This window comes from Gaeumannomyces tritici, assembly GCF_000145635.1.
Source record: "Gaeumannomyces tritici R3-111a-1 unplaced genomic scaffold supercont2.3, whole genome shotgun sequence".
Lineage (NCBI taxonomy): Eukaryota > Fungi > Ascomycota > Sordariomycetes > Magnaporthales > Magnaporthaceae > Gaeumannomyces > Gaeumannomyces tritici.
In genome coordinates, this window is record NW_008804547.1 from 1,656,447 (window position 1) to 1,670,214 (window position 13,768).

The window sequence follows — 13,768 nt, forward strand, 5'->3', positions numbered from 1 at the left end:
CAGGCCTTTCGAGGTACCTGGCCTGACCACCCCTACTGCTCTCATGCCATATTACTTCCCCCTTCTTACTCCTCATTCTCTGGAATGAAAACCGTCAACTCCTTAATAGGTGCTGGATAAAACTCCCCCTCTGGCAGCCTAGCGCTCTCCCTCTTCCCGAACCACTCGGCGAACCTCCGCAGGCTGGGTAGCTCCTCGCCGGCCGGCCCCGAGCAGAGGTCGACGTCGTACAAACCCCTGGCGAAAGAAATCAGCGAGAAGACGACGCAGTCCACAATGGTGACGCCCCTCCCGCCCCGCTCCAGCAGCGGCAGCTCGTCGTCGGCGTAGTACGGCTCGAGCAGCCCCATGGCCTTGCGGCAGTACTCCATGGCCAGGCGCGCGGCCTTTGGGTCCGTCTCCTCGGCGCCAACGAAGACGCGGGCGCCCTTGTGCGCGGCCAGGCCGAAGTGGCTGTTGGCCTCGTCGGCCAGCGCCAGGATCTCGCGGGCGCGGGCGCGGCGCGCCGCTGTGTCGCCGCCGCGCATGCTCCCCGTCACAGTGGTGGCGGCGGCGGCGGCGGCGGCGAGGTCGGCCTGCCACGGCTGAGACGGGTCCGGGGCGTCGCAGACGTCCTCGATGTACTCGAGGATGGCGACCGACTGCTTGACAAAGGTCCCGTCCGGAAGGCGGAGCACGGGAACGGAGCCCGGCGGCTTGCCCGGCGCGCTCATCTGGTTGGCGACGTCCACCTGGGTGATCTTGATGTGGGGGTGGCCGGCCAGGCCCTTCTCGGCGAGGTAGAGGAGGACGCGTCGGGGGTAGACGCCCCAGGGGAAGACGAAGAGCTCGAGAGGGGCTGTCATTGTTGACGAGGGCTACAGTTGATTGGTGTGAGGATGTCGAAGTTGGATGTATTTCGATCATTGCAGGCTACAAAACCCAAGATAGCACATCCTGCTGTCGCTCTTCCTTATATGTAATCTTTTCATACGTATAAGACGGCGCCTTTTCGGCCACATCGCAACGCTATGTTCTCGGACACTTCTTGGATGATTTCCGCTGGTGTTCTGGAGACTTTTCGGGGAGATATCCTCAGGATGGCACCATGCGTTTTATTTACATCAAGAAACGTAGGAGCCAGATATGTGGCGACAGTCAGGGCCCGGCCTTGCGAGCGCCGCTTTTCTCCCTCGCTTTGGGATGGCATCTCGTGATGGCCAATCTGACCCAATTCGAGTGCCACTTACATACCTGGCAACAATTTTTTTTTGGAACAATCTGTTTTCAGGAGAAATATGGAAGGATACCGAATAGAAGGTTCAAGAAAGCAACACAGATGGTGGAACAGCAAAAAGATTGGCGGTTAGAAAACAGATACGGTCCAGAGGAGCATATGTAGGTTGGCACCCGCGCCGGGACAGCCTTCTTGGCCTACCTCTGGATTTTTGTCTGCCTTCCTGCGAAGGGGGCAAAAGGAAGACGATGACGAGTATCAGTGATGGGGGCGTCGACAATGTTGCAGTGGAACGGGTCGGGAAGGCCGCAAACCCAAACAACATGCCAGACCCGACGGGAGGACGCCCCTGGCTACGTCGTATCAGCATGGCGCCTGATTGGCGCCCAACATGACGGATAAACAGGATGGCTTTTGGACAATATGGTAAAGAGGCCGTTAATTGACCGGCTCGACATGTGCTTGTCACCTTGGCATATTGGTTGCATGTCAAGCACATGGGGGTGAGCTTGGCAATCTAGATAGCGGGGGAATCGTCTGGTCTGGTGCTGTCGAGTGGATTCTCCAGCGGCCTCATCCGAGTGCAGGTCCAGTGTCAGGTCCAGTGCCGCCACTGCGGGGGAGGAGGGCGGGGCTGTTGATTGCGCCTCTTCAGGGCCGTCATGCGGGGAAACATGAGCGCAACGTTCGCCCGAGAGCGGGGAGTCAGGGGTTGCATCCAGGAACAGCCGTCAGCCGTCATTTCGCTCGCGCCACATGACCGACACCCAGGCCGGCTCGCTTGAGAGCCGACACCCCAGAGAAAAAGTACCGACAACGCTGGCCCGAAACGGCAGGAGACAAGCCGACTCGCCCGTTCGGTCGACTAGCGCACGAGCCCAGCCATGGGGATTCGCCGTGGGGATATCGGAGCCGGGGGGAAAGGCCTGGACACAACTGCTCTGCAACCCAAGCCTCTCTCCCCGCCTTGCCTCCTCCACAACAAGGAGGAGGGCCGATACGGGTCCTGGGTCCTGGGTCCTTGAGCTACTCGCGCTCCAATGACGAGGCGTGCCGCCGCTTGAAAGGCTCGTTGTGACCGGGCGGCGGGTGTCACTGCGCTCCCATATAATGGAACCATAGCCGCGGCCTTTTCCCAGGCGCGTCCCTGGTCGTTCCCCTGCCATCGCGAGCTTCTCGTGACACCTGCCTAGCTTCTCAACTAGCACAATGGTCAGATTCGGTTTCAGCTTCGTGCTAGCGGCGGCGGCCGCCCTCCTCGCCGGCGTGGTCTCTGCCGCTCCGGCGTCCGAGCTCGTCCAGGGGCAGGGGGCTGCCGCGTGGCCCAACGGCCCGCTGCGCACCGACGGCCGGTGGATGAAGGACGCGTCGGGCAACACGGTCACCTACGCCGGCGCCAACTGGCCCGGCCACGGCGAGATCATGATCCCCGAGGGCCTGCAGTACCAGAGCATCAAGTACATCGTGACCAAGCTCAAGAGCGTCGGCTTCAACGCCATCCGCCTGACCTACGCCATCCAGATGATCGACGAGATCTACGACAACGGCGGCGTCGACATCCCGCTTGACAAGGCGTTTGTGCAGGGCCTCGGCCAGGCTAACGGCACCCGCCTTCTGGCGCAGTTCCTGTCCAAGAACCCGCAGTTCACTGCCAAGTCAACCCGCCTACAGGTAAGCGCGCCACCATCTATCCGAAAGCAGTCATAAAGCAGGGTCCTGACATGCCTTGGCTTCTTTTTCGAAATCAAGGTCTTCGATGCTGTCGCCGCCGAGCTGGCCAAGCAGCAGATGTACGTCCACCTCGACAACCACATTTCCACGGGCAAGTGGTGCTGCGGATCTAGCGACGACAATGCCTTCTGGGGCGACCTCGCCTTCCATCCCGGCAACTGGACCCGCGGCCTGGCCTACATGGCGGCCCACGGAAAGGCCTGGCCTGCGCTGATGAGCTCGGCGCTGCGCAACGAGCCCCGCGAGCCGTCGTCGGGCCCTGCCAAGGCCAACTACAACTGGGAGACGCTCTACAAGTACGCCAAGCAGGGCGCCGCCGCCATCAACAAGGCCAACCCGAACCTCCTCATCTTCATCTCCGGGCTCAACTACGACACCTTCGTGACGCCCATCGTGCGCGGCCAGGCGCTCTCGCCGGGCCAGACGCGCTTCGCTCGGAGCGACTTTGCCGGCTTCGAGAACAAGCTGGTGCTCGAGATCCACAACTACGACAACAACCAGGGCAGCTGCTCGGCGCTCCGGAACAACCTGTACAACAACGGGTTCGAGGCGCACAGCGACTCGGCCGTCAACAAGTTCCCGGTCTTGCTGACCGAGTACGGCTTCGCCATGGACGCGACGACGTGGCAGCGCGTCTACGCCACCTGCATCGCGCAATTCACGGCCGACAACAAGGCCGGCTTCTTCATCTGGGTCATCGTCGGCAGCTACTACACCCGCTCGGGCACCCAGGACTTCGACGAGGCCTGGGGCGTGCTGAACCACGACTGGTCCGACTGGCGCAATCCGTCGTATGTCCAGAACCAGCTGATCCCGCAGATCCGGGGAACGCTGTCCCAGTGAGGCCCCGATTGTGGCTTGCATCACTGTTGGATCATGTAAGAGTGTTGCTTTGGCCGATATTGAGAGCCGACTATGATTTCATGTCCATAGCCTATGTAGTGTATGTAGTATGAGAGAATGTGAGGCTTGTGTCGCATCAATCAAGCTTGAAGAGAGTAATCTTCTATGAGAAGCGTGACAAACCAAAGGTGACGCTTTGGGCAGCGTTGAAAGCGGAAAACGGCGAGTGGGTCCCAACGGTACAATAACGCCCAACGCATATCGTGTGTTATCCGTTATCTGCATTAGACATGCTATTTTATGCAAACGGGCCCATCCGCTCCACCCAACCTTTGCTCTTCTCGTTTTCTTGCGAGGCTGGCAAAGCCGACGAAACGCGACCGAATCCGGTGAAATCGAAAGTTCAGTCTTCTTTTGTCGACGAGTAGCGCCCGAGATACCCAACCGCCTCGACTCCGGCACACACCGCTGAAGCTAGTAAACCCTCGACGTCTTCTAGACAACCCACGATCCGCTTTACCGCACACGTCCCATCAGAGACGGTCATTTGCGCCTCTTCGCCCACATCTGGTGCTGCGGCGCATCGGAACCAGGGCCCTCTGCCTACCATGGCCATTTGCAGGTTCTTCCAGCAGGGCAATTGTCGGTATGGCAGTACGTGCTCCGCCCAGACAGATCCCAGATCCCTCCGAAGAGCGATGAAGAGGCCGGAGAGCGGACCGAGGTGCTAACGAGGGGACGGCAGATTCTTGCAAATACGAGCACCCAAACCCGAACAACAACCGCTTCGGAGCCTTTGGCGGCGGCGGCGGTAATGGCGGCTTCAACAACAACGGCAACAACAACAATAATAATAATAACAGCAACAACCGTCCCAAAGGTGCGTTCAGGCCATTGGCACAGCTTGGTGTTCTGCGCCGATAATCTCATTCAATATCCAAAACAGCCACGCCTCATCCGCGCAGCGCCTGCCCGGCCCCGTCCTAACAAACCGATCCAGACATACCCTTCTCCCTGAGCAAGGACATCATCCAGATCGACCTGACGACCGACCGACCGCAATGGATCCTGTCCGCATACGGCCCCGGCCGTGACGCCCCGGAGCAGCTCTTCGGGGGCTTCCCGCGCGAGCAGAGCTTCGAGGAGGTCCGGCTCATGTACGAGGAGGGGCTGGCGATGGGGAACCCACAAGCAGCGGTATGGCGCGCATCGATCCCCTCCCCCTCGCAAAGGACTCGACCCTGTGGCGATCAAGCCACCTCATCGCGCTTCCAGCTGACCCTGATGTTGTCTCCCGCCTTTTAGCTCTCCCAGATCGAGAGCGTATACAGGGAAGCCGACAGCCAGATGCAGAACGCGCTGAGCAACCTCGACGGCGCGATGCAGTACATAATAGACGCCCAAAACAAGAACCCGAACCGCATGAGCCTGGTGCAGAACAACACGAGCGGCGTCTTCGCCGTCGGACAGCAGCAGCAGCAGGCCAGCCCGTTTGGCCAGCCGGCGGCCGGGTTCGGCGCGCCTTCGGCCGGCGCATTCGGCGCACCGTCGGCCACGCCTGCTGCTGGCGGTGGGTTCGGTCAACCGTCGACACTGGGCCAGAAACCCAGCGCGTTTGGGACTCCCGCCTTTGGGCAAGCCGCACAGCCCTCCGCCGGTGGTGGTGGTGGTGGTGGTGGTGGTGGTTTCGGTCAGCCGTCGGCGTTGGGCCAGAAGCCCAGCGCGTTCGGCACGCCCACGTTCGGCCAGAGCGCGCAGCCCGCGGGGGGCGCGTTTGGGCAGGCCGCGAAGCCCGGTGGGTTTGGCCAGCCGGCATTCGGGCAGTCGGCAGCCCCTGCGTTTGGGCAATCCAGCGCCATGGGCGCCGCACCGGGCGGGTTCGGCCAGCCGTCGGCGTTGGGCCAGAAGGCAAGCCCGTTCGGGGCCGTCGCCGCCACCAGCTCAACCCCCTTTGGCGGCAATGCTACCCCAAGTCCCTTCGCGCAGGCCGCGCAGGCCGCGCAGGCCGTGCAGACCAGTACCCCCAGTCCTTTCGGGGCAGCTGCGGCATCTACAACTGCAGGCGCAGGCGGTTTCGGGCAGCCCTCTGCGCTCGGCGGCGCGAGCGGATTCGGGCAGCCATCAGCGCTCGGTAGCTCAGCCGGGTTTGGCCAGCCTTCGGCTCTAGGCCAGAAGGCCAGCCCGTTCGGTCAAGCCCCAGCTCCCAACCCGTTTGGTCAGACGCAGCAGGCGCAAGCACTAGGCCCATTTGGAGCCCCCGCGCCGGCAGTGGACCAGTCGGTCCAGATGGGGGGAGCCACTCCAACCGCGCCCTCTACGTCAGGTTTCGGCCAGCCCCCAGCTCAAGCTGCATCCAGCAACCCGTTCGGGCAACCGACGCCGGCAGCAAACCCATTCGGCCAACCCGCCCATGCCGGTCACCCCTTTGGAGCCCCCACCGGCGGCGCGCCTCAACAGCAGCAGCCGGCTAGTGCCGCCGCAGGGCCCGGGCCCTACGCGCCCAACGCCGCGCGGCAGCACCCGCCGGCCTCGAGCTACATCACCAAACACCCGAACGGCACCCTGGCCACCTTCAAGGGCAAGACGGTCAGCATGCAGACCCCGCGAGAAGGGAGCTCCGCGACCAAGCCGTTCCCGATCACGCGCGGCTACGGCGGCCCGGCCACGCGCGTGTGGAATCCCGACGGCGCCCCCGCGTACTACAAGGACACCGAGGCGCCGCCCGAGGCGTACGACGCCGCGATCAAGGGCGCGTACGAATTCTTTGTCAGCACGGGCAAGTTCCACGGCGGCGTCATGCCAGAGGTGCCTCCGCTTAGGGAATGGTGCACTTGGGACTTTTGAGCGACCAGTACCCTGTTGACGCCCGTATCTCTTTTTTTTTTCCGACGACTGTGGCATCAGTTTTGGGGGGTTGACGGCGTTTGGGGTTCTTTTTCAGGCGAACAGCGCCAAGTTACGTATCTAGCAGGACTTGGGTAGAAGAAGCGCCCTATGGTCTTTGATGACATTTCGGATGAATTTACATGTTGTCTCTGCATCGATCGAGGGACATTCACGAAGCATGGGCGCGCTGAAAGGAGGGAGAATTGAGCGTCCATAAACGCAACTTTTGTCGTAACGTTATTTTTTTGGATTTTGATGTTTTTGACTGGGCACGAATATCTGAATCCTAGCTCCTAGGTCGTCCCAAGACAGTTCAAGGCCCTCTCGGAGCACACTCTCTTGGCCGCCCGCCAGGTCTAGACCGGTCCGTCTCGAAAGCCGGTCGTCGGCACACTGTCCATCCCGTCCCAGCCATGCTGTCGTCGTCACCCCGCCTAGGCGGCGATGGTGACCTCGACCTCGACGCCAGCCTCGATGTTAACGATGATCTGCTTGACGATCTCGGTCGGGGCGTTGAGGTCGATGAGGCGCTTGTGGATCCGCATCTCGAAGCAGTCCCACGTCTTGGAGCCCTCGCCGCAGGGGGTCTTGCGGGTCGTGACCTTGAGCGTCTTGGTCGGCAGGCGGACGGGGCCCTTGACGCGCAGGTCCTTGGACTTGGCGCGCTCGATGAGCTCGGTGCACACCTTCTCGAGCGACTGCACCTTGCGCGAGGTGAGGGTGATGCGGATCTTGTGCGTCTTCTGTTGATAGGGGGAGAAGAGGGTTGGCGGTTAGCAGGGAGCAAGGAGGGAGCGTGCCAGAAGCATTTTGGTGGAAGCTGTTGCGACGGAGGGGGGGATGAGGAGGGTAACATACGGGCGCCTCGCCGCCGATGTCCTTGTCCTTGTTGTACGACATCTTGACTGGGTTTTTTTTTGTAGAGGTTGGCGAATAATTTCCCACGACTCGGACTGTTTCTGTCTCGGCAAAGTGATGGGAATGGTCGCTGAAAGGGAGGTTGACGATGTGTCGGTTTTTTTTCTCTGGATGGATCAAGCAAACGTCAAAAAACCACCAGCGCCCAAAATTGTGGGCGTCCTTTTTTGCGCGGGGCGGGTAGGGCTCAGCGGAGGTCCCTTTGCGATTGGCGCTAGTACCCTATTGGGACTAGCGTTGCCTGGCTCGAGATGAGTTCATTGTGAGTGGCTCACTGACTCAGGCGGCGGAGGTTGAGGGACGCCATCTGCAGCCTACTTCAGGCAATTCCTCTTACAAGAAGAAGCAGAGATGCAGGTTAAAGCAGGCGTTCAGTTGGTCTTTTTTCTCTCTCTTCTGTCATTCTTGCGTCAAGGGTCGCGAGTCGTGGTGATAGCTCCTTAGATCCTGTTCTAGCCACCAAAAGGAGGGGCACCAACACAAGAGTCTCTGCCAGAAGCTGCATATCAACATCTCTCACCAGGCCCGAAAATGGCCTCGCCGGTGCCAGCCTTGCCGCCCTTTGCGCCATTTCTGACGGCGGATCTGCGGGCGCAAATCCAGCCGGACGAATGGTCCGCCTGCACGACAGCATGGGCATCGCTTGTTGAGGCGCACCTGGCCCTCCCGGACCCGGAGTTTGCCAAGTGCTCGCTCGCCGACGACTCCATCCCCGCATTCCTCTCCGCATTCTCGGAAGAGGTTGCCTCCGCCGGGCCCGCCATCCTCGGCGCCGCGGCGGGTGTGCAGGTGCCCCTGCGCAGGGTCGTCTTCGACCTCACCAGACGCCTGCTGCTCTCCCCTACCACTTCCAGGAACGCCATCGCCACTGCGGTCCAGCCGCTCCTGCGGTGGGAGTTCTTCGCGGACCTGTGTCGCGTGCACAGCAAAGGCCTCGTCGTCGACCTGCTCGCCGCCCTCCCGGCGGCCCACCGCGCCGCGCTCGACTCATCCCTCACGGCCCTCAAGAAGTCCCTTGTCCCGGACCTAGAGGCCGGGCTCGCCAACCCGCCCCAGAAGCTGCGCGAGCTCGAGGGCCGGCTCGACAGGCTCAACTTCCTCCTCGCCCGCTCCCCGCCCGCCGGCGTCTTCTTCCTGGCCGGGAGCGACTTCCTCGACGGGCTTGTCTCGTGCTTCCGGCCCACGAACCCGCCGCTGCGCCGCGTCCTCGTCGCCACCACGTACTTGTGCGTCGTTGGCTTCGCCGATGCCGGGTCCGGGCCGGCGGCGGGCGTCAGCGGCAGCTACGGCCCGCTGACAGACCAGCTCTACGCGCTCAAGGCGGCCGCGGACGCGCACCGCGCCGGGCCGACCACGGCCGACGACTCGCTCGTGGCCGAGCTCGTGACGTCGACGCCGCTCGTCGGGCACCTGGAGCGCCAGCTCGGGAGGAACGAGTCGGTGCCCGCCGCCGGCCGGGCCAGGGCCGTGCTCAGGGAGCTCGCCGGGTTCAGGAGGCCCGGCGTCGGCCTGAGGCAGCCGGCGGCGCGGCGGCTGGTGCGGAAGAAGGTCGACAAGGGCAAGGGGGTCGCGTTGGACCTCGGCGTGCCCTCGACCGAGATGCACATCCATCGCATGCAGCAGATCACACAGGTGCAGGATCTGTTCCCCGAGCTCGGCTCCGGCTTTGTGGCCAAGCTCCTGGACGAGTACGGAGAGGATCAGGAACAGGTGGTTGCGCACCTGTTGGACGACTCACTACCCGATCACCTACAGGGCGCCGATCGGAGCGAAGAGCTGTAAGTTATTGCATCTCCTCACCGTGTATCGGCTTGGTCTATCCCTTTCCAGATTGTGGGCTGCCTTGCTAACCTAGATATTCCCCAAAGCGTCTCGAATACTGGGCATCGAAAGCCATCCATCACTAAATCCATGGCCCCAAGGGCGACGCCGCCTCTCAGGCCGACCCAAGTACCAACTCGGCACAGCATCTTCGACAATGACGAGCTGGACAGCTTGACCGTCGACGCGACAAAACTCCACCTCGGAAAGCAAAATCCAGGCCGCACCGCAGACGATATCCTCAAGGACCGGTCAGGAGCCCCCAACAAGGCCGCCATCCTGTCGGCCCTCGCCACCTTCGACCTGGACGACGACGAGCGCGACGACACGTACGACGCCGAGGACGTCGGCGGCACCGTGGACGCGGCGGGCGGGGCCGAGGACGACATTGGCGGCGCGACCGAGGAGGCCCTCTACAAGGCCTGGCAGGCGGACCCGGGCATCTTCGCGAGGGAGCCCGCGGCGCGCAGGGGACCCTCCCGGGCCAGGCTCCGCATGGAGACGGGCATGACGGACGAGGCGGTCGAGGGCTGGGGCCTGATGCTGTCGCGCGACCCCAAGCAGCAGCGCAAGCTCGAGGCCAGGTACGCCTTCACGGGCGCGCAGGCTGAGCTGGAGTCGACGGCGTGGCGCGCGAGCCCCGGCAGCGGTTCCGGCGCGGAGGACTCGGAGGGCGGCGGCAGCTCCTCGTTCCGCGGGCGTGGCAGGGGCCGCGGTCGTGGAAGAGGCGGCGGTCGCGGTGGCGGCGGCGGCGGCAACGTCGCTGGGCCGACGGGTGAGAAGGAGACGGAGCAGGCCAGGAGGCGCAAGGAGGCGAGCAAGAGCTCCCGGGCCAACCACAACCGGCGGGACCAGCGGGCGCGCAAGATGGCGCGCGGTGGGCTGCCGGGATGAGTTTGGAGGGAGTGGGGGCTTCACGGTCGCGGTCGCTTGTGCATGCAATATTGTCACTGACGGGGGTTCCAACGGCCCTGGCACTCTACTGGGTACGTACTATCTAGAGCAGGACGGCTACGTAGAGACATGGTTTCACCGTGAATAACCTACACACGGCATATCACGGTGTACCCTCTCAAGCCGATTTAATTCAACAAATAGTCTGAAAAAGGGCTTCGGATGAGGTAACTCTATTATCGAGCAACTGCGTGGAAAGAACTTCTGCAATCCCTACTCATCTAATGTGCCTGCTGAATTAAACCGGCTTAGGAGGGTGTTATTGTCAATGGGGTGCACAATCCCCCCCAGTCCATAGGAGCTGCCAAGAAGCAGCGGAGAATTCAGACCAAGAATCCGGTATTTAATAGCCCGCCGCTTGGACCTCGGAGCATTGACACGCCCTCTCCACAGATCTCCAGCAAGCCAAAGCCTCCGCTGCAGGCTGGCGGCGTGCCTTGGCATGCCGATCACGACCCGAGACGAAAATACTCGTACCGGTCCAGCCGAAGGAGCGCGAGCACGAGCGGAGGTGGACGCGAGGCCAGGCGCGAGGGGATGGGATGAGATGGGATGAGATGATGTTGGGTTCAAAACTTGGGGAGGTCGCGGGCCCGTCAGCAGTCAAAAACTTGCCATAACTCGAAAAGAGATAAGTCAGGGGCGACTGCGAAACAAACCAACTCGACGCCAGCGTCGAGATTGGGCGTCACGGTATTATCTCGAAAGGAAGAGATTCTGATCCAAGCCCATTTGCGATTAGTGAGGGGCCCGTGAAAGCCCTGCATTGGGGGAGCAAGGGGAACCGGAGCACACCCTCCCCAGCTCCGTCGATTTCAATGTTTAAAGAAATAAAAACTACTTATCTTTGCGAACGATCGAAAAGATATTATTTTGCGTTAAAATGCTATCTAAAATGCTATCGAGTTGCTTGCAGTTGTGGACGAAGCTGGTCAAATAAATCTGGCAGCCTGAGGCCCGATTTTCTACCATTTGGTGTATCAATTAATTCGGAATGCGCGGGTATCACGAGATAGTTTTGTGGGAGGAGCTAGTCCCAAAGGGGTTGGATCCAAAACGATCCTTTGGAGATCATACAGCTCGCACAGACCCGGAGGCAAATGCGCATGTTGTCGGCCGGTGCGACTATGCCGTGGCTTCCGGGTGACCAGACAAGGCACTCTGTCGAGGCCAGAGAACATTGGTGACAAATTGTCGGAGGTGCAACCCGTCGGATTAAGGGAAAGCCGGCAAAGGAAGCCAACGATCCCAGGACTAAATACTAGCGTTTGTGGGTGTGTCATGTGACCCACGGGTCATGTCATGTGACACCACCTCGCACACAAATCAAAATCGACTGCATTGGTATCATCACGTATCCTTACTCCTTACACGGACCACCTGGTCATACCATGTCCTTGACGCTCCTCCTCTGGTAGGCGTCCTCGACGGCGACCGACACCTCGAGCGTCCTCGTGATCCTCCCGGGCCGCAGGTAGTCCTCGTCGCCTGGCCTCTGTATGATGATGCCGCTGCTCTCCCCGGACGACCTGCCGCTGCGGGCCCCGTCGTCGTCATCGCTAGCCCCTATCGCCGTGCCGATGGCCGTGGCGCTGTGCGCGTCCCCGTCCAGGACGCCCGCCGTCGACACCGACCGCCGAAGCCCGGTGGGGGCGGCGACGGGCGACGGGAACGCGACGGCGTGAGACTCGAACCGTGCCGCCGGCCCGGCCCCCGGGCCGGGCGTCATCTCAAAGACGCTGCTGCCGAGCCTGCCGCTAGCCATGTCGTCGTCGTTGTCGATGTCGCCGCCGCTGTAGGGCGCGAAGGTGCTCATGTGCTTGCTGGCCCGCGGCGGCATCTTGCTGCTCCGTGCCGCCGCCGCCGCCGCCGCCGCCGTGGGAGCCCTGCTGACCTTGCTGACCTTGCTGCCCGCGTTGGCAGTGCCGCCGCCCCTCGACTTGGAGTTGGCGCCATACCCGCTGCCGCCGTAGGCGTACCTCCTGGCCCACGTGCTAGCTAGGATCTTCTTGAACAGCGGCTTTAGGCTGGGGATGGACCCCGCGATGATGGCGACGGCGATCTCGGTGGTGTACCTGGAAGGGGGTGGGCATTAGTATGGGGACTTTGTTTGCGTGATGACGAGCGAAAACCTACCAGATGGTGATGTCCACGCTATCCCACATGAAATCGCCCTCTTTCCCCAGATTCGCGATGAACATGGTCTTGACAATACCCGCGACGGTGGTGCTGTTTCCAGGCCAGACCTTTGTTAGTAAACGAGGCTTCCTTGCAACCGCGAGAGGTTGGTGTGAGGCGTTGGCACGCACAATAGACCAAGCGACAGGATACCCATAATGGCCAGCTTAACCCGCCAGTTTAGCTGCACGTTCCAAAGCATCGGGATCGGCAAAACGGCAAAGATGAAGTCGGTGGCGATCCCGACAGAGAAGCCGATGTAAGCAACAGACACCATCACGTCGCCGGGGATGCACTGGCCACCGCCGGGAAGGGCCTTGTTCCAGATGAACTCCATCGGCCGACATTGAAGCATAATCTGTACTAGAAGAGTGGGGGAGGAAAGTTAGTTTCTTTCCCGCAGTGTCTTTGGTACGGCAAGCCTCGAAACAAGCCAAAGTTGACTTACGTGTTCCGACGCCAGTCGACAGCACCGTTACCCCCAAGAGAATCCAAATGAACCGGGTGTAGAACCTGGATGGAGACACTCTGACCAGGAAGGTGCCGACGCTCAGCTTGGCTATCCCCAGCGCAATCAGCGCCGTGGGCTGGGTGGCAAAGTTGATATGAAGGGCGGCGGACAGGTCCGCGGGCGGGATGTATTCCATATGGCGACCTGCGCCTTTGTATACCATGGGGACGTTTGTTACAGCCAAGCCAACCAGCATCACCTATATGATGTGTCAGTCAAGGTTGGCAACCAGTTTGGGAGGGATCGACGAACGACAGAGAGGGCCATGAGGTAGTCCTCGACGGCCATCTGGCGGATAATCTTTATCCTGACCCAGATCCTGAGGCACACGACGACGGAGGCTAGGACGGCGAGCGTGCAGCTGGCGCCGATGATTTCAGGGCCCCTGTTGTAGTTCTCGCGCTCGCCCGGCTGGAACTTGAGAGGTGGCCCCGGGGGAGGAGCCCCCTCGGGCGGCGAGCCCGTGTTGTTCATGGTCGGGCCTCTGCGGCTTGGAGTTATCGTCGAGGTTGGCGTTAGGTGAAGGGGCGAGCTAAAAGAAGGAGTGGACACGATGGGAAGGAGGTGGGCACAACCAGTCACAAGGAGACGGCCGGCCTTATTCAGGGGCCGCACATGCCCTCTTTCTTCCGGAGACGGCTCGAGAGGGACAGACAACCAAGACAAAGCACAAGAACAGCCGGCAGCTTCTTTGTATCTGTCCGGGGTGG

At 61.5% G+C, this 13,768-nt stretch overlaps 7 protein-coding genes across 8 annotated transcripts; 4 read left to right on the forward strand and 3 right to left on the reverse strand.

Moving 5' to 3' along the window:
• Nucleotides 1-65: 65 nt before the first annotated feature.
• Nucleotides 66-845, reverse strand: GGTG_05672 (hypothetical protein; the record flags this gene model as incomplete). Its single annotated transcript, XM_009223477.1, has 1 exon — nucleotides 66-845. One exon carries the CDS (start codon nucleotides 843-845, stop codon nucleotides 66-68), a length of 780 nt encoding a protein of 259 aa, XP_009221741.1.
• Nucleotides 846-1,972: 1,127 nt separating this feature from the next.
• Nucleotides 1,973-2,260, forward strand: GGTG_05673 (hypothetical protein; the record flags this gene model as incomplete). Its single annotated transcript, XM_009223478.1, has 1 exon — nucleotides 1,973-2,260. One exon carries the CDS (start codon nucleotides 1,973-1,975, stop codon nucleotides 2,258-2,260), a length of 288 nt encoding a protein of 95 aa, XP_009221742.1.
• A 165-nt stretch (nucleotides 2,261-2,425) lies between these two features.
• On the forward strand, nucleotides 2,426-3,790 carry GGTG_05674 (beta-1,6-galactanase; the record flags this gene model as incomplete). Its single annotated transcript, XM_009223479.1, has 2 exons — nucleotides 2,426-2,887; nucleotides 2,966-3,790. The coding sequence occupies 2 exons, from the start codon at nucleotides 2,426-2,428 to the stop codon at nucleotides 3,788-3,790; spliced, it is 1,287 nt and encodes a 428-aa protein (XP_009221743.1).
• A 363-nt stretch (nucleotides 3,791-4,153) lies between these two features.
• GGTG_05675 lies at nucleotides 4,154-6,946 on the forward strand. Of its 2 annotated transcripts, none has more exons than XM_009223481.1 (4): nucleotides 4,154-4,444; nucleotides 4,536-4,670; nucleotides 4,737-4,987; nucleotides 5,096-6,946. In XM_009223481.1, the coding sequence occupies exons 3-4, from the start codon at nucleotides 4,946-4,948 to the stop codon at nucleotides 6,632-6,634; spliced, it is 1,581 nt and encodes a 526-aa protein (XP_009221745.1). In that variant the 5' UTR covers nucleotides 4,154-4,444; nucleotides 4,536-4,670; nucleotides 4,737-4,945; the 3' UTR covers nucleotides 6,635-6,946. The 2 variants fall into 2 exon arrangements, with proteins under 2 accessions (XP_009221745.1, XP_009221744.1); XM_009223480.1 differs by having other exon boundaries at nucleotides 4,791-4,987.
• Nucleotides 6,857-7,748, reverse strand: GGTG_05676 (40S ribosomal protein S20). The gene is made up of 2 exons (XM_009223482.1): nucleotides 7,535-7,748; nucleotides 6,857-7,419 (listed from the first exon to the last, which is right to left on the reverse strand). The coding sequence occupies exons 1-2, from the start codon at nucleotides 7,574-7,576 to the stop codon at nucleotides 7,111-7,113; spliced, it is 351 nt and encodes a 116-aa protein (XP_009221746.1). The 5' UTR covers nucleotides 7,577-7,748; the 3' UTR covers nucleotides 6,857-7,110.
• Nucleotides 7,749-7,920: 172 nt separating this feature from the next.
• On the forward strand, nucleotides 7,921-10,649 carry GGTG_05677 (hypothetical protein). The gene is made up of 2 exons (XM_009223483.1): nucleotides 7,921-9,372; nucleotides 9,463-10,649. Exons 1-2 carry the CDS (start codon nucleotides 8,126-8,128, stop codon nucleotides 10,307-10,309), a joined length of 2,094 nt encoding a protein of 697 aa, XP_009221747.1. The 5' UTR covers nucleotides 7,921-8,125; the 3' UTR covers nucleotides 10,310-10,649.
• Nucleotides 10,650-11,753: 1,104 nt separating this feature from the next.
• Nucleotides 11,754-13,532, reverse strand: GGTG_05678 (hypothetical protein; the record flags this gene model as incomplete). The annotated part of the gene is made up of 5 exons (XM_009223484.1): nucleotides 11,754-12,444; nucleotides 12,506-12,598; nucleotides 12,679-12,910; nucleotides 12,996-13,257; nucleotides 13,311-13,532. 5 exons carry the CDS (start codon nucleotides 13,530-13,532, stop codon nucleotides 11,754-11,756), a joined length of 1,500 nt encoding a protein of 499 aa, XP_009221748.1.
• Nucleotides 13,533-13,768: the final 236 nt, after the last annotated feature.

Coding starts and splice junctions, on each gene's coding strand:
- GGTG_05675 (XM_009223480.1), top strand. CDS start 4,399: ATGGCCATTTGCAGGTTCTTCCAGCAGGGCAATTGTCGGTATGGCA. Junction 4,671..4,790: donor CAGCAACAACCGTCCCAAAG/GTGCGTTCAGGC, acceptor AAACCGATCCAG/ACATACCCTTCTCCCTGAGC. Junction 4,988..5,095: donor TGGGGAACCCACAAGCAGCG/GTATGGCGCGCA, acceptor CCCGCCTTTTAG/CTCTCCCAGATCGAGAGCGT.
- GGTG_05676 (XM_009223482.1), bottom strand. CDS start 7,576: ATGTCGTACAACAAGGACAAGGACATCGGCGGCGAGGCGCCC. Junction 7,420..7,534: donor ACATCGGCGGCGAGGCGCCC/GTATGTTACCCT, acceptor CCCTATCAACAG/AAGACGCACAAGATCCGCAT.
- GGTG_05677 (XM_009223483.1), top strand. CDS start 8,126: ATGGCCTCGCCGGTGCCAGCCTTGCCGCCCTTTGCGCCATTTCTGACG. Junction 9,373..9,462: donor GCCGATCGGAGCGAAGAGCT/GTAAGTTATTGC, acceptor TATTCCCCAAAG/CGTCTCGAATACTGGGCATC.